Source organism: Geotrypetes seraphini, chromosome 15, assembly GCF_902459505.1.
Source record: "Geotrypetes seraphini chromosome 15, aGeoSer1.1, whole genome shotgun sequence".
Taxonomy (NCBI): domain Eukaryota; kingdom Metazoa; phylum Chordata; class Amphibia; order Gymnophiona; family Dermophiidae; genus Geotrypetes; species Geotrypetes seraphini.
This window is the reverse complement of record NC_047098.1, coordinates 50,988,889-51,009,957: the sequence shown is the minus strand read 5'-3', so window position 1 is coordinate 51,009,957 and position 21,069 is coordinate 50,988,889. Positions and strand designations below refer to the sequence as shown.

Below are 21,069 nucleotides of genomic sequence, written 5' to 3'. Positions count from 1 at the left end.
TTCAAATAAATTGTTTATTGGAAAATCATTTAGCGTTATCTTATGATACTGTGATATTTGGCGTGTCTATGAGGAAAAAGAGTCAGATATCATCATGTAACAATAAACTTTTATTGATTATGACAGGAGTTGCCATTCAACATATTACTAATAACTGGAAAGACCACAGTAGGCTTAGTTTTAATTTTTGGTGGAACTCATTATGTCATCTGTATAAAATGGAAAGATTAATAGTAGTACAAAAAGGAAATTATAGAAACTTTATTAAAATTTGGGAGCCATTAGCATTGTATTGCCAAGATTAAATACCATGTTTTCTGTGAATGATACACCATTTTATAGTAGAAGGGGGTGGGAGGGTATTGGAGAGTTATTTGGAAATTAATATCAGGGAGGGAGGGAAGGGGGGAGGAGGGATTATTATTTATATAAAGACATTGCTGATAAGATTTTCAAGTGATTTGTTAATTGTTGATATGTGTATTGTACACTTGTTGAAAGATGAAAAAATGAATAAAGAATTATAAAAAAAAAAAAATAATGATCTAAAAGGTAACTTGGTATAAGACCATATAATGTTTTATAACAAATACAGGCCAATTTAAAAACTATTCTTGCCTCTACCGGAAGCCAATACAACTTTCAAAAGTATGGTGTTACATATTCAAATTATTATTATTTTTTTTTAGATTGAAAATTAAACACATAGCCATATTTTGGATGATTTGATGATTCTTATCCTCCTAATGATTTTTTGATAAGAACCTAGATAAATGATGTTACAATAAAATACTCGGAACCAAGGACTGCACAATCTATCTAAAAGATGAAGTCAAAACAAAATTTAATTGTGCAAAACTTCCATAGTGTGAAAAATCTTTTCTTTATTAAAGTATCAAGTTGAGCATCGAACGATAAGTTTGATCAAGATATACTCCTAAGATTTTCCGATTCTAAATCTGTGTTCATCCCACGCAACTGTGACTGAGTTCAAAGAAGTGTGGGATGAACACAGAAGATTTAGAATCAGAAAATAATATTAAATATTGAACTAGGCCAGTTACTGGGCAGACTTGCATGGTCTGTGTCTGTATATGGCCTTTTGGTGGAGGATGGGCTGGGGAGGGCTTCAATGGCTGGGAGGGTGTAAATGGGCTGGAGTAAGTCTTAACAGAGATTTCAGCAGTTGGAACCCAAGCACAGTACCGGGTAAAGCTTTGGATTTTTGCCCAGAAATAGCTAAGAAGAAAAAATTAAAAAAAAAAAAATTTAAATTGAATCAGGTTGGGCAGACTGGATGGACCATTCGGGTCTTTATCTGCCGTCATCTACTATGTTACTATCTATCTAAAAGATGAAGTCAAAACAAAATTTAATTGTGCAAAGCTTCCATAGTGTGAAAAAGCTTTTCTTTATTAAAGTATCAAGTTGAGCATCGAACGATAAGTTTGGTCAAGATATACTCCTAAGATTTTAATAACTGGACTGATAGGATAATTTATTCAACATTAAAGAATTTTCTTTAATCTTATTAGCTGGACTTGACCCACAATCTTAGTTTTATTAAGAGTTTAATTTTAGTCTAAATTCTTTTGACCATTGCTCAACAAACATAATTATGGATGATACAAAATGTTGAGTATCTGATGTTAACGAAGAAATAGGGATTTATAGAAGTCTTATCTTCTGCATAACCATATAATTTCAAGCCTAGACTTGTTAGATTATTACCTAAATATGCCAAATAAACATTGAACAGTAGTAAGAGTAATCTAGAAGAAAAGATGGAAGGAGTTCTGAGACAGTGCCCCTCTATGGATTGAAGGGATCTGGCAGGGACATGGGGGAATTAAGGGAGGCCAAATAGATGGGGAGGCAGTATGTAAAACTTTAAGTACAAGAGTTAGGATTTTGTGTTGGATCCTAAATTGTATAGGCAGCCAATGGAATTTCAGATAAAGGGGAGTAATATGTTAACATATGTGAGTGTGGTAAAGAAGATGAAGAGCAGTGTTTTGACCTGACTAATTTAGAGAGCAGTTTAAAAAGATCAATCAGTTTCCATACATTCATCCCCTTTGAAAAAAATTGAAGACTATTGTTGGGTCCTGATTAGAGAATTGCGCGGGGACAGAAATCCCACCCGACCCCGTGAGGAATCCCCTCTGTCCCCGCCCGTCCCTATAAACTTCAGAAATAGTTATTTCATTTAATTATGCTACTGAATTAAAGGCTCTGGTAGAAACCCATTTACAAATAAGCAAAAAGACTTTATTAATTTGGAAATATTAATTGGGAAGAATACATACTTTGTAAACGGCTTTCTACCAGAGCCTCTAATGTTTATAAATTTTTATCAACACAACTAATATACTACTTTATCCTGAAGGAAAAAAAAAAAAAAATAGAATTCTTTTCCTACCTTTGTTGCCTGTTTCTGCTTTCCTCATGTTCTCATTCAATTCCTTCCATCCACTGTCTCTCTTCCCTCTGCGTCTTCCATTTGCTCTGTTACTGTGCCTCTTCCTTTCTCCCCCCTTCCAAATTGGTCTGGCACCCATCTTCTTCCCTCCGCTCCCACCATAGTCTGGCATCTCTGTCTTCTTCCCTGCCAGCGTCTTCTCCCCACTCTCTCTTCCCCATTTCCTTTCAGCGTCCTTCTCCCCCCCCATCTTCCCCATGTCCTGTCAGCGTCCTTCTCCCCCCTCTGTCTTCCACATGTGCTTTCAGTGTCCTTCTCCCCCCTCTGTCTTCCCCATGGCCTTTCAGCGTCCTTATCCATCCCCCCCATCTTCCCCATGGCCTTTCAGCGTCCTTCTCCACCCCTTTGTCTTCCCCAGTGCTTTCAGCGTCCTTCTCCCCCCTCAGTTTTACCCATTTCCCTTAAGCGACTTTTCCTCTCCACTCCACCTTTCCTCCCTTTCTCTCTCCCTGCCCCCTTACCTTCATGGCGCTTCCCCGCCCGACCGACAGCAGAACAGGCCTGGTCCGACAAACCTCCCTGCCCTTAACCGCGAATCTAAATTGCCTTCTTACAGTTGCTGTGAGAAGGTAATTTAAATTCGCGGCTACAGGGCAGGGAGGTTTGTCGGACCGGGGCTGTTGTCGGTCGGTCGGGGAAGTGCCACAAAAGTAAGGGGACCTGGCTGGCTGTGCTGCACCCGGGGTGGACCGCCCCCCTCCCTTGGTATGCCACTCGAACCGCGAGGCTACTCTCCTCCTTACCTGCCCTGCCTGCAGCACAGAGAGCCGAATGAAAGTCTTCCTGACGTCAGTGCTGACGTCGAGAAGACTTCCGTTCGGCTCTGTGCTGCAAGCAGAGCAGGTAGGGAGAAGAGGAGCCGCTCGACTGAGTACATCCAGCCCCACGGGATTCCCGCGACCCTAGGGGGCGTCCCCACGGGATTCCCGTGACCCTAGGGGGCGTCCCGTGACCCGAAGGGGGAACCCGCGGGATTCCCGTCATCCCCATTCCCATGCAGCTCTCTAGTCCTGATGCAGCATTATTGAAAAGGAAACTACTGGGGCAGGAAAGTCCACAGCTCAGTCATGCCTCCCATTAGATACCAGCTCTTTTAAAAATAACAGACCCAGGTATGAGCCTGCTATTTTGTGTTTCTGTAGCCAGGAATGTGTGATTTTGTTCTCACCACAACAATGAAACAAATTGCCATAGGAATCACTAAGCTTCAGTACTAATGTACTTTGGAATAGTGAATCCTACAATAAAAACACTACTTTAACCATAGGTTAGTAAATAAAGGCTAGATTGTAATCTGTCTGGGGACAGGTACTGTCTTGTGTATGGAACTCATCTTGAGCTACCAATGAAAAGCTGTGATCTAAATCCAAATAGACATCTCCTATGCCAGGGGTGTCCAATGTCGGTCCTCAAGGGCCGCAATCCAGTCGGGTTTTCAGGATTTCCCCAATGAATATGCATGAGATCTATTAGCATACAATGAAAGCAGTGCATGCAAATAGACCTCATGTATATTCATTGGGGAAATCCTGAAAATCCGATTGGACTGCGGCCCTCGAGGACCGATATTGGACACCCCTGTCCTATGCACAAGGTTGCTCAAGATATATTCTTTCAAAGTGTGCTAATAAAGGCAAGTGGGCCTGGATGAGCATGTTTAGAGTCTATAGCATTTAGAATTGTTTAAGCACTAGAATGCTATACAGTAGACAGAGACTTGGTTAATCTTGATAGAACTTGCTTGGTTTGTTTTATTTTTCTTTCTGGTAGCTTCTGGAAGAACTGGGAACAGGCATAATTCAACAACATAAGCCAGATTCCACCATTTCTCTGGATCAGAGAGTACCTGTTGGTCTGGTACGTAGTTCCATGTTTTATTTCTTTTCCTTTCACCAAGCCTTATGCTCTGAGGTAATACACAGTATACAATCAGCTTTTCTGAAGCGCAGCAGAGCAACCTAGATTAAAATTTGCATTTTTGGTGCAATGTTTTACTCTTGATTTTCTCATGATAATACTTCTGATGCAAGAAAATTTATTAGTGCTTGAAAATCAGCATAAAGCCACTAAGCTAAGGTTAGTGCAACACTGAATAAATTACTCCTAATTTGTAGGGGGAGGGGCACAGATTTTACTCCTTTTGCAACACTGAGTCTTTGCGCCAAGTTGGGCATAAAGATGATGCATGGGAGCAAAAGATGATCGGAGCTGAAATGCCACACTTCACCTCAGATCACCCCAGGATCATTTGTTACTCAAGTGGGCCCCCCCAGAACCCTGCATTCATCACCCATCTTCTCCCATGCACCTCCACAAATTGAGTCACCTGATCCCTAGCATTGCTTTACCACTTTTCTGTTTTGGTTTTATTTTTAATCTCCCTTTTTGTCAAGGCTTAAGCTAGTCCCCACTCACAGACTGAGAGGAAGGGAGATAATTACAGTAGATGGCTTCATTTTGCCACCGCAGGGTTTGCTGTTTTCTAAAATTTTCTTACAGCACACTTTTTAAATGCTGCAATTTGCATGCCATTAATTTACTGCATCAGGTGTAAAAAATTTGTAGGCTATGCATTAGGGTGCAATGCACTGAAACTTAGCACAGTATTCTAATGCAGCACTTAACTCTTGGAGGCCACAGATCACAACATTTCAACAAACTTAGAGAATGAACTTTTAAAATGTTTAGATTCTTGCATACATATTTACCCAAGCCATTTTTTAAAATCTTGTTTCTTGGAAGCTATGACCTTATCGGCTGCATAGGAACTGGCCTCTTATCAGGTTACTCGGGGATTTTTATTTTCCCTCTTTTTATTCCTTACGTGTCTCATACCACCCAACACTCCTTAAACAAGAAGCTCCAGATGGTGGTTCCTCTAGAACCCAGCTAAATGGCATTTCTTTCCACCTTGAACACTGCTTCTGCAGTATCCCCATTTGACCCAGGGAGAAGAAGCCTGACTCAGGAATTGAAGCCAGGTTTTCCCCATGCCAGTGCACACCACTTGTCAGTATGCCTGCCACTTATAACAATCTCTAGCGATTAGTACCTGGTTGGGTTCACGTTGTCCCTCAGTATTGTGTATTTTTATTCTTTTTGGCATACCTATATATATATCACTCTGGAATAGTACATAAGTGCCTTTCCCTATTCCTATCAGTCTTTCAGTCTCCAGCAGGTGTGAGTGATCTGTACCCATCTCCCTTGGTAAGGCTGTTGGAATTTGTTTAGGGATCCTGGTCACCATTTTTGTGGCTGATTGAGCTTGGGTGGGCTATGTTTTGGGGTCTGTCCATCCTCGGGGGTGTCGCACCTGGTGGGTCTTGTGCTGGGTCCCTCCCCCCCTTTTCCTCCACCTCCCCAACAGTTTTGTAGAGATGCCTCAGCAGTAAGCCTTGTCCCTAGCTCAGGCAAGGCATACTGCTTTGAGAGCCAGTGGAGTCTGTTCTGTAAAAAAAAAAAATTCTGAGGTAGTGCCGGTCTGAAGTGTTGTTTTCCCTTTAAATTCTAGCAAGGGAAAAAGTGCTCGTGCTCCAGACATGAGGCATTTGTGGCCAGCCTGTGCAAGTGATGTACAGGCCGGTGCAGTGGAGGAGCCTTGTCGGCAGCAGGTGCCGGTGTCCAGGGCTCCCCACTGCTAGTGCCTTGTGAGTCGGCAGGGAGCAGTAGGGAAGCCCGGTCTTTCCCCACTGCCCACGGAGGGATTTCCTCAGCCGCCGACGGTAAGGGTAAAAAAGGATTCCCTTACTGCTGGAGATTCCCTCACAGCTGTTTCTTTAACAGCTAATGCCGGCTTGCCTACTTTAGTGGCTGGGACAGTTCAGGCTTCCCAGCCGCTACAGGCCCTGGAGGGGTTATTTTTGGCAGAAACTTCACCATTTTTAACAGCAGGCCCCTCCATTTTGTTTGCAACCTGAGGTGACATTCTTCCCCCCTGTATTGGAAAAGCAGGGGCAGGTTTCTGCTGGGTTCCCTGCTGTGGCAGGGAGTCCCATGGGACCCCCAGAAGTATTTTCCCCTCATTTAACTTTTGCTTTGTGCAGAGCCTATTTTCAGGCGGGGGGTCCCCTCCACACCCCTGTGGCTTTGCCTCCCTCTCTGCCCCTCTCTTCCTTCTCCCTCATCCAAGTGCCTGTGGGTGGCTTAGGATGAGGATTTGTGGTCACAGGAGTGTGTTGGCCTGGATGAGGACCTGAACCCTTTTGAGGAATTCCAGGATCCTCTCGAGGGGGATGGCCGCTGGTGGCGGGGCGTCCGGTTTCTGGTGAGGAGGCATCCACGGTACACCTTTTTCAGAGGGATGAGCTGCCAGACCTGATTCAGCAGGTCTCCTCGGTGCTGCGTTTCAAAGGGGGATAGGGTTACCTTGAAATCGCCAGTGGTTGATGCGGTGGTCTCAGCGATTGCTAAGCGGCATACCGTGTCTGTAGAGGGCGGTTCTGCCTTATGGGACTCTGAGAAGTGTAAGAGACCATTCTTAAACAGAATTTTGATGTCTCTGCCTTGGGGCTCCAGGAAGCTATTTGTGGGAGGCTGGTGGCTCGAGCTGTGTTTTGGTGGGCCGAGCATGTCCTGAATCGTGAGTCTGATGACTGGTCTTTAGTGGATCAGGAGGTGGCAAAGATTGAGATGGCTGTCTTGTTCCTCTCGGAGGTCCTTTATGAATTGGTGCGGATGTCTTCCAAGTTTATGGCGTTTGGAGTGGCCACGCCAAACCTTGTGGTTTCGCACTTAGTCAGCGGATGCAGCGTCCAAAACTAAACTTACTAAATTTCCCTTTTGGGGGGTCTTTTTCTATTTGGAGAGTATTGGATAAGTTGGTTCAGACTCTGAACTCTAAAGTGCCCTGCTTGCCTGAGTCCTGAGCTACAAATCCTCCCTCCCACCCTGAAGCACCAGTGCGGCAGTGTTCTGAGCCGCAGAACCTCCCTCCCTCAAGCCCCAAAGTGGCAGAAGCAGGTAGCGTTCCTGAGCCTTGAACTCCTGCCTTCTCTTCCTTCCTTACCCGAATGCAGCTGGTCAGCAGGAGGCAGCCTCAAAACGCTGCTAGCGGCCAGTCCCAGCAGGGCCTTTCCTCTGACGCATCAGAAGTGACATCAGAGAAAAGGCCCTGTTGGGGCTGCCTGTGAGTAACCTGTTTTGAGGCTGCATCCTACTGACCAGCTGTACTTTGGTAAGGGAGGGAGTTCACAGCTGAGGACCACTACCTGCTTCTGCCACTTCGGGGCTTGAGGGAGAGAGGAGGGCTTTGCAGCTCAGGACTGGGTGGGTGGGGGGGAGTAAGAATTGAGTGTGTTAGATAAGGTTTCTAACCAGAAAAACAGTTATCCTATATCCACCAATCCTCATGGGTGCCGGATAACTGAGATTCTACTGTGTGCTTAGATTTTCCCATACCCATTTAAAAGAGCCAAATATTCTGCCAAATATTCTGAATGTGCTCTTGTTTAGAAGATAAGTAATTTGTGGTGTTTTTTGATACCATTTCAGACAGTAACATTCTGGAATATGATACTGAATGGCCCTTTGCCAGCAGCACTACAGAATGAACAGCATCCTACCCTACAGACCAGTGCCTGTGATGCGCTTTCTTCTATCTTATCAGATGCTTTCAGTGCTCTGCCGGTAAGCTGCAAGTCTTATTTTTAGTAGACTAGCAAATTGAAATATGTTTAAAGTTGGTAAGAAGGATCTGGCCAATTGTCAGCCTATGGTGGTCAGCGTTTTAAAAACCCCCCACTTAGGGCCATATTCTGAAAGCTTTAACGCAGTTTAAGGCCAGAGTCTTACTGCTTTATGCAGTCGCTAAACTGGTTTCTGATGATTTAGCCTGCATACATTTTAGCAGTGGATTATCAAAATGGCTTATCTCAGTATTTAGCGAGCTTTCGAGCAGTCTCTGACAATGCCATGCAAATGGGCTCTTTAATATTGGAATGAGAATTATCCCAGGACAATCAGGCAGGTATTCTCACTAGTGGGTGACGTCATCCACTAGTGAGAATAGCTGCCTGCTGTCCCTGGATAACAACTGTTATGGATAACAACATTGCTTTCCGGTGGATTCTTAAAAATTGCCAAACCATTCTCCAAGAGCAATTTCGGCTTTTGGTGACAAAAATCAGTGACTGGTCCAAGGATTGTCAGAACAGTGACAGCACTGAATAAAACCCCAGCAGTGGGAGAAATGCCCATTCTCTCTTGCCACAAACACCCCTCCTGCAGCGGCCAGCTGCCAAAAACACCCCTCCCTAGTGAATCGTGGCAATTATGTTCTTACATGCTTATACCATCCATACTGGGCCCAAATTCTGCCCAGCTTTTTGTCTCCTTTGACTTAAACCAACTTGGTACTTCTGTGATAAGCTTTTGCTATTAGCTAAAATCCTGTATATAGCAATCACACTAATATCCCACTGGAGCAGAGTTCAATCTCATCAAATTGGAGCCACTCTACCACAATAGCCCTCTTGAAATAGGATTTTGGAGAGCAGCTACTTGCTCTTGCTCCATACTCCTACTCTTTACTGCCTGCACCACTCTTCAGTCAACAGTAGTGCTGCACGATTCAGGAAAAAAAATTTCAATTCGATTCAGGCTATTGAATCGATTTTCAATTCGATTTTCCTGTGGTTTATTTTTTTTAAACATCCTGGTGGGTTTATTTTATAGCCTCTTCACCCCCTTTGTCCTCTCCTACCCACACTGGTCCTGTGGTGTAAACAAAATAAACAAAAAATTTTTCCTCTCTCTGTTAAATCCTAGCTCACATTCGCGGTCTAACACCAGCTCTGGAAGGATACACATTTCAAATCTGACATTGTAATCACAAAACAGAAAATAAAATTATTTTTCCTACCTTTTGTTGTCTGGACATTTTTCAAATCATGTTGGTCCTAGGCTCTGGTTGTCTTCTTATCAGGCTCTCCTTCTTTCTTCTTTCTCCGTGCTAACCATCCATCTTCCATCTCTGTCCTCCCCTTCTGTTTCCCTTTCCTCCCCTTGAGGTCTGGCATCTTTCCTTTTTTTTTTTAATCTCCATCACCCCGCAGCTGCAGCAATGGACCCCACCATCCACAGATCCACCATCTCAACTTTTCTCAACTACCCTTTCATCCAGCATCTCTCTTCTGTGTCCCTGTCCCTATTCTCCTCTCCAGTAGTGTCCCCCTTGTGTCCCTGTTCCTATGCTCCCTCCATGCTGTCACAACCGGGGCTCCTGTAAGGCGCAGCGAGCACCTGATAACGTGACCAAAGCTGAAACCCGGCGTGTCCCTTTCCACTAAGGGATCCTTCAGGTCTTTAAAACAGGCACATTCTAAAACTTGTAAACATGCGAGGTATAAAGAAATCTTAGTCAGAAATGGCAAAGCCAAAATAAACTTTATTTCAACCATTGGTTGAATAAATCAAAATACAGGCAACAGCCTTGTAATTCAAGATGAACTGTTATTGCATGAAATCCAAAAGATTCAAAATAATATAATCAGGCAGTTGAATCTTGGTCAGCACTGCCTTGTGTACAGTCCTCTTCACCAGAGCAGTAATGCTTTTATCAAACAGTCCAGAACACATAAAAAACACAGCATTATTCAGAGTCCAAAATCAGGCAAACGTTTCCCTCTAAACGTGGCTGTAGCAATCAGGCACAGCTGTGCAGGACCAACGAGATGTCCTAGCTGAATCACCATACAGGAAATACATTCAAAATGGTTTGTCAGAAATTACATACATTCCTGCTTTACAGAAGCCTCAAAATGTGGTTTTCCAGGAGAGCTGCTGCACTGGCTTCAAACAGGTAAGAGTCAAGCTGGCAGCATAAAGAAATTAAATCCCAAATTCAGGCTTACTGTGTCTCCATGGGTGTTGGCAGAGTGTCAGCTCCTAAACCGCTTTCCTGCACCTCCATGGCTTCTCCTTCTGGCTGTACTCCAGTGTCCCAGACAGGAGGTAACTCGTCTGCTTCAAGCATAGGACAGTCTGTGAGAGACTGCCTCCTCTCAGCTTCCCATTCTCCTGTCTCTCCTGTGTGCCCCGTGTGCCTCTTTCCTGTTCTAGATGCCTCGTTATATCCTGTGGATAACCACTCCCCCTCTGAGCAGGTGGGGGAAGGGTTTTCCACACACCGGCTTGCTTCCTGCTATTACAGGCAGGTTTCTCCCTAGTCCTGATTTTAACAGGCTGTTCAAACTGAATAATCTTTCTGACAGTGGCAGGTCTGCATGGAGTGTAGCTTTTTCTCTTAATCTTATCCTGCCCTGTCTCTTCTACCTCCATGTCAGAATCAGAGCAGAAGTCAGCTTCATCAATCAATTGGCAGGTCACCTGATCAGCCCTCCTGCATCTAGGTGCACTGTGAATACTCCTGATCACCAACGAAGCCCGGATGCGGACGCCTCGCAAGCAGACTTGCTTGAAGAAACTCGAAGTTTCGAGTCGCCCGCACCGCGCATGCGCGAGTGCCTTCCCGCCCAGCGCAGGGCGCGTCTCCTCAGTTCTCAGTTTTCCGCGGAGCCGAGAAGTCCATCTTTGACTCTCTGTGTTTAACTTTGTTCACTTTGTGCCTTCTCTCAACCGTGGTTTGTTTGTTTTTTCCTCACAAATAGCTGTCTTATTTTATTTCTTTTTTATTTTAGTTAAAAAAAAAAAATTTTCTTCTTCCATTTGTTTTCCGGGACAGGCTGCTTGGCCGCAGCCTGAGGGCTTCGATTTTGTGGTGGCTATTTTTCCGTCTATGTCCCGGCCTGCTACGGGCTTCAACAGGTATAGCAAGTGTCAGCATGCAATCTCTTACGGACCCTCACGGACGCTGCCTCAAGTGCCTTGGGCCAAAACATCATCCTAGGTCGTGCCTGCCTTGCCAAACACTTCAGCCTCGTGCTTTCAAGCGTCGTTGCATTTTGGTGGACAAGCTCTTCGAGATGGAGTCTCCCTACTGATCCCTCGACTTCGAAGGCATCTTCGGCCTTGACTTCCACTGAGGCTCCTTCTGCGCCTACTGCTTCCACCTCGAACCTCATCAGACCTTAGTCGTTTGCATCGGCTCTTGCTTAGACGTCATCTGCTGTATCTTCCCCTGTTTCCTCAGGTCAAATAGCTCAGCAGTCAATTCCGCTGGTGGTGATTAAAGTGTCTAAGACTCCCAAGTCGAAGCACACTCGCACTACCTCGAAGGAACCTCCAGCCAAAGCAGGTGGTCCAGTTTCAGACGTGGATCCATCCTTGCCGGCTTCTTTCCAGACCATGTTAGAGAAGCAGTTTATTCAGTTTCTTACTAACATGGGACCCAAACTGCTTCCCCTTATCCAGCCTGGGCATTCAGCAAACTCCCGCGAGGTCGAGCCGCTTCCTTTGCCGCAGACTGAACTTACACACTCTTTTAAGGGAGCAGAGTCTCTGCGAGTGTCTGGTCTGGCATCCAAGCACGTAAAGCAAGGAGCAGATTCTTTGCGAGTGCCTCAACGAGAATCCTCACACTCTATACAAGGAGCAGAGTCTTTGAGAGTGCATCGAGGTTCCTCCACCAAGCCTCTGGATGGCCTCTAGTCCTATTCATGCATCGACTGTCCACGTCTCTGAGGCGAAATCTCCTCAATCCTCGAGATCTGGTTCCAGATACAGTTCTCACCAACATTTGAGGCCTTCATCGAGACATCCTTCAAGGCATAGTTCTTCCTCGAAGCCTCGATCTACCCCAACCTCGACCAGACCACTGACTCCTCGTTCGAGGTCTCCGATGCCGGACCTCGAGGATGTTCCGGTCTCGATTGCTTCGTCCAAGTCACCAGGTTCCTTTGATGCCTTTTTTCCTGTCGAAGCTTCTTCGACACAGGCTGCCTCGACATCCTTGAGTCCTTCTCGAGGCAAAGCATTGGCAGATCAGCTATCTTTCTCGTCTTTCCTGCGACAGATGGCTGTGGACTTGGATATTCAATTGGATACTGGCTCCAAATATTCTAAGGAGTATCTCGAAGTCATGCATCTTCCTCAACCTCCAGCAGAGTCTCTTAAGCTTCCACTTCATAAGCTTTTGAATCAGACTTTTGGTCATTGCATGGAAACACCTTTTTCCATACCGGCTGTTCCAGGGAAATTGGACTCTAGATATAAGACGCTGCATTGCAAAGGGTTTGACAATTCTCAGTTATCTCATCAATCCCTGCTGGTCGAGTCCTCCTTGAAAAAGTCCCATCCTTCCAAGGTTTATGCCACCGTCCCTCCTGGAAGGGAAGGGAAAACTATGCACAAATTTGGACATCGCATCTACCAGAACGCTATGATGTCTTCTGAAAGTCCTCAATTATAATTTTTATTTCATCACTTACTTTGAATTTCTTCTTTCTCTTCTACCAAAGTTTTTGGATTATTTGGATACCCAAATGCATTTTGAGTTTCAGGAAGTCATTGCTTCTTTCTCTCAATTACGTCTGCATCTCCTCCAATCATCTTATGATGCCTTCGAGTTATCTGCCCGAGCGGCTGCTTACTCTGTAGCTATGCGTCGTCTTGCCTGACTTCGTACCATTAGAAACATAGAAACATAGAAAGATGACGGCAGAAAAGGGCTATAGCCCATCAAGTCTGCCCACTCAACTTACCCACCCCAATAAGTCTGAATGCTAATGACCCAGTTCCTTAACTCGACCTTCGTAGGGATCCCACGTAGATGTCCCATTTATTCTTGAAGTCAAGCACGCTGGTGGCCTCGACCACCTGCACTGGAAGCTTGTTCCAGTGATCCACCATTCTTTCCGTGAAGAAATACTTCCTGGTGTCACTAAATTTCCCCCCTCTAAGCGGATGCCCTCTTGTGGCCGAGGGTCCTTTGAGAAAAAGGATGTCATCTTCCACCTCGACACGTCCTGTGATGTATTTAAATGTCTCAATCATGTCTCCCCTCTCCCTGCATTCCTCTAGCGTGTAGAGCTGCAATCTGTTCAGTCTCTCTTCGTACGAGAGACCCTTGAGCCCCCAGATCATCCTAGCGGCCATCCGCTGAACCGACTTGACTCTAAGCATGTTTTTACGGTAATGTGGCCTCCAGAATTGCACACAGTATTCCAGATGAGGTCTCACCATGGTCCTGTACAGTGGCATTATGACTTCTGGTTTCTGGCTGACGAAACTTCTATTGATACATCCCATCATTTGTCTTGCCTTGGATGAGGCCTTTTCTACCTGTTTGGCAGCCTTCATGTCTGCACTGATGATTACTCCCAAATCTCGTTCTGCTGAGGTCTTAGCCAATGTTTCTCCATTTAAGGTGTAAGTTCTGCATGGATTTCCGCTACCGAGGTGCATGACCTTACATTTCTTAGCATTGAAACCCAGCTGCCATGTTGAGGACCAGTTTTCCAACGCAAGAAGGTCCTGTGTCATATTATCCTGCAAACATCCTTCACTTACTATGTTGCATAGTTTGGCGTCATCAGTGAATAATGTTACCTTACCCTGCAGCCCTCGTGTCAAGTCCCTTATGAATATGTTAAAAAGGAGTGGACCCAGGACTGAGCCCTGCGGCACCCTGCTGGTCACTTCCGATGTTTCAGAGAGGGTGCCGTTGACCACCACCCTCTGACGTCTATCACTAAGCCAATCATTGACCCATGCAGTTATTGTTTCGCCCAACCCCATCAATTTCATCTTGTTTAGAAGCCTGCGGTGTGGGATGCTGTCAAAAGCCTTGCTGAAATCCAAGTACACTATGTCCAGAGACTCTCCCGAGTCTAGCTTTCCTGTTACCCAATCAAAGAAGCTGATGAGATTGGATTGGCTTGACCTACCCTCAGTGAATCCATGCTGATTAGGATCCCTTAGATTCCCTTCATCCAAGATCATGTCTAATTTACGTTTAATTAGTGTTTCCATGATTTTACACACTATCGATGTGAGACTCACTGGTCTGTAGTTCGCAGCCTCTGCCCTGCAACCCTTTTTGTGCAGAGGAACGACGTTAGCTTTTTTCCAGTCCAGGGGGACTCTCCCTGTATTTAGGGAAAGATTGAAGAGCTTGGCTAATGGTTCCGCCAGGACATTGCACAGCTCTCTGAGCACTCTCGGGTGCAATTCGTCTGGACCCATGGCTTTGCACACCTTGAGTTTTGACAGTTCGCTGTAGACGTCAGCTGGTGTGAACTCAAAATTCTGAAATGGGTCTTCCGTGCTTGACATTGCTTCCAGATGTGGTCCGTGCCCTGGTGCCTCGTGGGTAAAGACCGAGCAGAAGTATTCGTTCAGTAGTTTGGCTTTATCGGAATCAGTTTCCACGTAGTTCCCGTCCATGGACTCTAACCTTCAAGACCGCTTGGCTAACATTCCTTGTGAGGGCAACGACCTCTTTGATGAATCCATCGAGGCAGCCACCAAGAAATTATCTGACCATGAAAAATCATTTGCTTCTGTAGTCAGACCTAAGCCAAAGCTAGCTCCTGCCAAGCCTGCACGCCCTGCTCTTATCTATCAAAGGCGTTTTGCTCCAAAGCCAGCTCCTTATACTTGCCTTCCTCTGAAAAACAGCAAACCTCAGAAGCAACAGAAACCTCAACCTTCTGCTGCAGCTAAGGCTTCTCAGCCTTTTTGACTGTTTACAACAGAGCATAACCTCCACCGTCTCTGTCTCCTTTTCCCCCTATAGGAGGTCGTCTCCATCATTTTTACAACCGATGGACGATAATTACATTCGACCTCTGGATGCTTACCATCATCGGAGAAGAATACTCTCTTCATTTCACTCAGGTTCCACCAGAGCTTCCTCCAAGAGAGTATCCTTCCAATCCATCCCAGACCGCCTTTCATCTTCAGGAAGCTCAAGCTCTGCTTTCTCTCCATGCCATCGAACCAGTTCCCTTGGAACAGCAGAACAGGGGGTTTTTTACTCCCGTTACTTCCTTGTTCCGAAGAAGACGGCGATCTGTGACCCATTCTGGATCTCAGGGCTCTCAACAAATTTTTAGTCAAAGAAAAGTTTTGAATGTTGTCCCTGGCATCTCTTTATCCCCTTCTCGAGCAGAACGACTGGTTATGCTCTCTGGATCTCAAGGAGGCCTCCCGTCAATATCTCAGATTTCGGGTGGGGAATCTGCATTATCAATACAGAGTACTACCCTTCAGCCTGGCCTCGTCTCCCAGAGTGTTCACCAAGTGCCTGGTAGTGGTAGCGGCAGCTCTCCGGAATCATGGTCTTCAAGTATTTCCCTACCTCGACGACTGGCTCATCAAAGATTCCACATCTCAAGGGGTTATTGTAGTGACCCAACGGACTACCTGGTTCCTACAAAGTTTGGGATTCGAAATCAACTTTCCCAAATCTCAACTTCAGCCCTCACAGATTCTACAATTCATTGGAGCTGTTCTGAACACTGTCCAATTCAGAGCATTCCTTCCACAACAACGTCTGGAAGCTCTTCTTCAACTCTGTCATACAGTGTCTTCCCGCTCTTCCATCTCAGCGAGACACATGATGATACTTCTGGGTCACATGGCCTCCACAGTACATGTGACTCCTTTTCCAGACTTCACCTCAGAATTCCTCAGTGGATCCTGGCATCTCACTGGATGCAAGTTTGCGACCCTCCTTCCTGACACATTTCAGTCACTCCTTCCTTCAAGAAGTCTCTCCGTTGGTGGATGCTCTCTTCCAATCTTGCCAGAGGCTTGCTTTTTCAAACTCCCCCTCATCAGAAGGTCCTCACGTCAGACTCTTCGACCTACGCTTGGGTCTCCGTACTCAAGGTCACTTGATCAGTACGGATCATCAATGTCACGTAAATCTGTTGGAACTCAGAGTGATTTTCAAGGCTCTCAACGCTTTTCAACATCTTCGCGACCAAGTGGTCCTCATCCGGACGGACAACCAAGTCTCCATGTATTATGTCAACAAACAAGGAGGGACCGGCTCTGCCTCCCTTTGTCAAGAAGCGCTGAAGGTTTGGGACTGGGCAATCCGCCACAACACCTTCCTCAAAGCTGTCTACATTCAAGGGGCGAAGAATTGCTTGGCGGACAACTTGAGTCGTCTTCTACAACCTCATGAATGGACTTTCCATTCCTTGCCTCTTCATCAAATTTTTTCACAATGGGGAACCCTTCAGATAGACCTCTTTGCGGCTCCCCACAACTTCAAACTGCCTCAGTTCTGCTCCAGGATATACTCTCCTTACCACCTCGAGGCAGATGCTTTTCTTCTGGAATAGACAAATCTCTTCCTCTACGCATTCCCTCCATTCCCTTTCATTCTCAAGACTCTGGTCAAGTTGAAGAACGATCATGCCACCATGATTCTCATCGCTCCTCGGTGGCCAAGACAACCTTGGTACTCCCTTCTACTTCAACTCAGCACCAGGGAGCCATACCTTCTACCAGTTTTCCCTTCTCTGCTTACACAGAGTCAAGTATCTCTGCTTCATCCCAACCTGCAGTCTCTATACTTAATAGCTTGGTACCTTTCAACGTAACTCCTCTTCAGTTTTCTCAATCTGTAAGAGTTGTCTTAGAAGCTTTTGGGAAGCCTACCACTAGACAATGCTATCACCAAAAGTGGACTGGATTTTCTACGTGGTGTTTTTCTCATCATACGGAGCCTCAGCATTCCTCCTAATCTTCTGTTTTGGACTACTTGTTGCACTTATCCAATTCTGGCCTCAAGTCTACATCTATCCGAATCCATCTCAGTGCAATTGCGGCTTTCCATCAGCCTGTTAAAGGGAAACCCCTCTCTGCTCATCCAGTGGTTTCCAAATTTATGAAAGGACTCTTTAAATGTTAACCCTTCTCTCAAACCGCCTCCTGTGGTTTGGGACCTCAATGTTGTCCTTTCTCAACTCATGAATCCAGTATTTTTTCTAAAGCCTCATTCTCATCCTGGAGAATCAGCTTTTCATATTCTGGACTGTAAACGTGTTTTGGCCTTCTACTTGGAACACACCAAACCACACAGAACTGCTCCTCAACTTTTTTGTTTTCTTCGATCCAAATAAGTTGGGCCATCCTGTTTCTAAGCGTACCATCTCCAACTGGATGGCGGCTTGTATCTTTTTCTGCTATGCCCCGGCTGGATTACCCCTTCACAGTAAAGTCACAGCCCATAAAGTCGGAGCATGGCAGCTTCAGTAGCTTTCCTCAGATCTACACCTATTGAGGAAATTTGTAAGGCTGCTTCTTGGTCCTCGGTTCATACCTTCATTTCTCACTATTGTCTGGATACTTTTTCCAGACGGGATGGACAGTTTGGCCAAACAGTATTACAAAATTTATTCTCCTAAATTGCCAACACTCCCACCATCCCATTCTGGTTAGCTTGGAGGTCACCCATATGTGAGAATACCTGCCTGCTTGTCCTGGGATAAAGCACAGGTGTTATCCAGGGACAGCAGGCAGCTATTCTCACAACCCATCCACCTCCCCTGGTTGGCTTCTCTGCTAGCTATCTGAGCTGAGGAGACACGCCCTGCGCTGGACAGGAAGGCACTCGCGCATGCGCGGTGCGGGCGACTCGAAACGTTGAGTTTCTTCAAGCAACTCTGCTTGAGAGGCGTCCGCATCCGGGCTCTGTCGGTGATGTCACCCATATGTGAGAATAGCTGTCTGCTGTCCCTGGATAACACCTGTTATGGTAAGTAACTGTGCTATTTGTAAGTTCTGCAGCCAAGGCTGGAATAGCCGCAGAACCCTATAGTGAAGCTTCCAGAGGCTATTTACAAGAAAAAAGATTAACAGAAGTTAGTAACCTAATCTTCCCCCCCCCACACACACATAGTATTAACATCTGTTAGCTGGTGTCCACCATGTCTTTTAAAAAACAACTAAAATCCTTTATATTTGTTAAGGCTTTTTATTAGCTTGCTATTGTGAAAGCTATTTGAGCTTTGTAAGCACATTCTTTTATAGAAAAGGGTTTGTACGATAACTGTTTTTGCTATGTTTGTGTATCTAAATATGTATGTTTTACTGTTATTCGCTTCATTATTACGCAAAGAGAAAATTTTAAAATAAAATAATAAATAAATTCCCTGCTTACCAACTAATCCCCAGTTGTTTAACACTCCCCCTATAAAGAGCCAGTTTCTCAAGACCTGATGACATCATTGCTTGTATGAAGGTATAAAACTATGAAAAAAATAAACAATGATGATCGAGGATCATCGTTGCTTTGGCTGGGTCAGGTTTGGAGTTAAATATTTAAAAAACCCGAAAATAGGAACAATGATGATAGGGAAAAAAATCCCAGATAATTGTGAAGGAAGCATAAGATACTAAGCCCAACAGAGGCCAACCAATTCTAATGGTACAGGGGAAACTGCTGGGCTGAAAATGTAATTTTAATAAAGGCAGTTCATTTCTTCATATTCTGTTTTAGTAATATTTACAAATAAAAATATACATTGAGACCAAAAGTAAATTGTAATACGCATTAAAAACATTGCTGCCTTCTTAATCAAGAAGCACCATAAATATTTTTACAACTTGGAATCATTCTGTAGTTTGTAGCACAACTCTACCAGTTACTGTTGTATGTTCCAGGATGACCGTCAGATACTCTGCATCACTCTACTGCTCGGATTGAATCACAGTGAGAATCCACTTGTGAAAGCAGCAGCTGCTCGTGCACTGGGCGTCTACATCCTTTTCACAAATCTACGGCAGGTCAGAATCCAGCTCTTGAACTCACATTTGCTTTTGTACTTTATAATACATTTTTTAAATGCTGGCAGTTTGTATAACTGAAAATGTACTGAATTTAGACTGATATTTGGCTGCCATGGTCAGTGCTTTTGAATACCAGCCATAGTAGTTAAAGATCTTGCCAGGTCCTTATGACCTGGATTGGCCACTGTTGGAAACAGGATACTGGGCTGGATTTGTTTGACAAGACCTGCCTCTAGTGAATCCATGTTGTCTTGGGTCCACTGGATTCTAGAAACACTATTCTCTGTTTTAAAAGCATTTCCATTAATTTACTTACCAAAGAATTCAGACTTACCGGGCTGTAGTTCCCTACTTCTTCCTTACTTCTACTTTCATGGAGAGGGACCATATCTGCCCTTCTCCAGCCCGGTAGTACTAATCCCAATTCTAGAGAAGCATTGAAAAGATCAGCCAGCGGAGCCACCAGAACTTCCCTAAGTTCCTTCAGTACCCTCGGATGTATACCATCTGGTCCCATCACTTTGTCTACCATTAGTTTAGCTAGCTCCTCACAAACACAATCCTCTGAAAATCAATCAAGGTCTATCATGCCTCCATCCCTATTTGTGTTTATCTTCTGCATTCAGTGCTTCAGCTGTTCCAGGTGCCGTGCAGTGGGAGTTGCTAGCTTAGCCTCCTCTGGTTCTTTGGGGAGGAGGGGTGTTAGTGCCCCATTGGTTCAAAGGCCAGGAAAAAGTCCAGATTTGAACAGGGGAGCAGTGCAAGTGTTTCCCTGGTGAAGCACAGCTGTAACATGGCTTCAAAGCCCCAGAAAGGAGCTTGTGAGCATCCACAGGAACCGTCCTGGTCAGAGGTTCCCCCCCTGAATTCATCAATATGATGTTTGAAGCTTACCAATTAACAAGGGCTGCATGGAACCCTCAGGGATCGAGGCCCTGCTAGTGCCAGGGTTCTCCCCACCCCCCAAAAAAAAAGCATAGTTCCCCAGCAACAGTGCCATGTGCAAGATGGGGAAGTTCAGTCTGAGGATGACCAGGATGAAATGGGCTCTGTTTCAATGCCTTTACTCTCTGTCAGAATCTCCTATAGCAGGTGATGTTGCTTCATCTTTAGGGGTACCGGATCTGGATCTGGTAGAGGCCCCTGATCTCAGGGAGGACCCAACTGTGTGCAGACTGTTTAAGCCTTCAGCATTTTTCAGGTGATCACGGAATCCCTCTAGGAATTAAAGATAGACTCTACAGTCCTCTCCTACACAGTGCTTGCTTATGAGCAGCACAGACCTCATGTTTTCCCTCTCATCAAGACATTACCAAAATGCTCATGGACCATTGGGAGGTCCTGGAGAAGCCACTTCAGGTGGCCAAAGCCATGGCAAAGCTCTATCCGATGAATGCAGAATTTAACCAGCTTTTGTTTCTCCAAAAGTACATTCACTAGTGGTGCAGGTTGCAAAGCATACCTCCCTTCCCAGTGAAGGGGTCAAAGTCTCAAACTTCCCTGTCATCCCCTGCTGACATGCAGGGTCCAGTTGCCCTACAGGATCCAGAATGCTTTGGTCTTATGGCATGCCTCTTGAGCATACGGCCCTAGTGCATAAGGGCTATTTGGATGGAGTGGTTTCCACCCTTCTAAGATGTAGGAAGAAGGCAACTATATAGCAGCACATGCTTCCAAACTTGGTGTGCTCAGAGCAGTGCGGACCCGAGCTTGGCACTGATATCTCTGATGCTCGCCTTTCTGCGGGAGGGTCTAGAAAAAGGCCTAGTGGCTGGATCTCTGAGAGTTCAGATTGCAGAGCTCTCCTGTTTTGGGCCTAGGATTAATAAGAGCACTGTAATAGCACATCCAGATGTGGCCAGGTTTTCGAATAGCACATTGTACCTCTGTCCTCCGGTGCAACACCTTTTTCTGGCATGGAGTCTTACTCTGTTTACACT

General features: G+C 45.3%; 1 protein-coding gene across 4 annotated transcripts in view; it reads left to right on the top strand.

Annotated features, from left to right (window-relative positions):
• Nucleotides 1-21,069, top strand: part of HEATR6 (HEAT repeat containing 6) — a 124,859-nt gene that overhangs the window by 91,603 nt on the left and 12,187 nt on the right. For all 4 annotated transcript variants that reach the window (XM_033922468.1, XM_033922466.1, XM_033922464.1 and 1 more), the window contains 3 exons: nt 4,253-4,339; nt 7,976-8,110; nt 19,004-19,126. In XM_033922468.1, the coding sequence (XP_033778359.1) occupies nt 4,253-4,339; nt 7,976-8,110; nt 19,004-19,126 (345 nt within the window). The remainder of the gene's footprint in view (nt 1-4,252; nt 4,340-7,975; nt 8,111-19,003; nt 19,127-21,069) is intronic.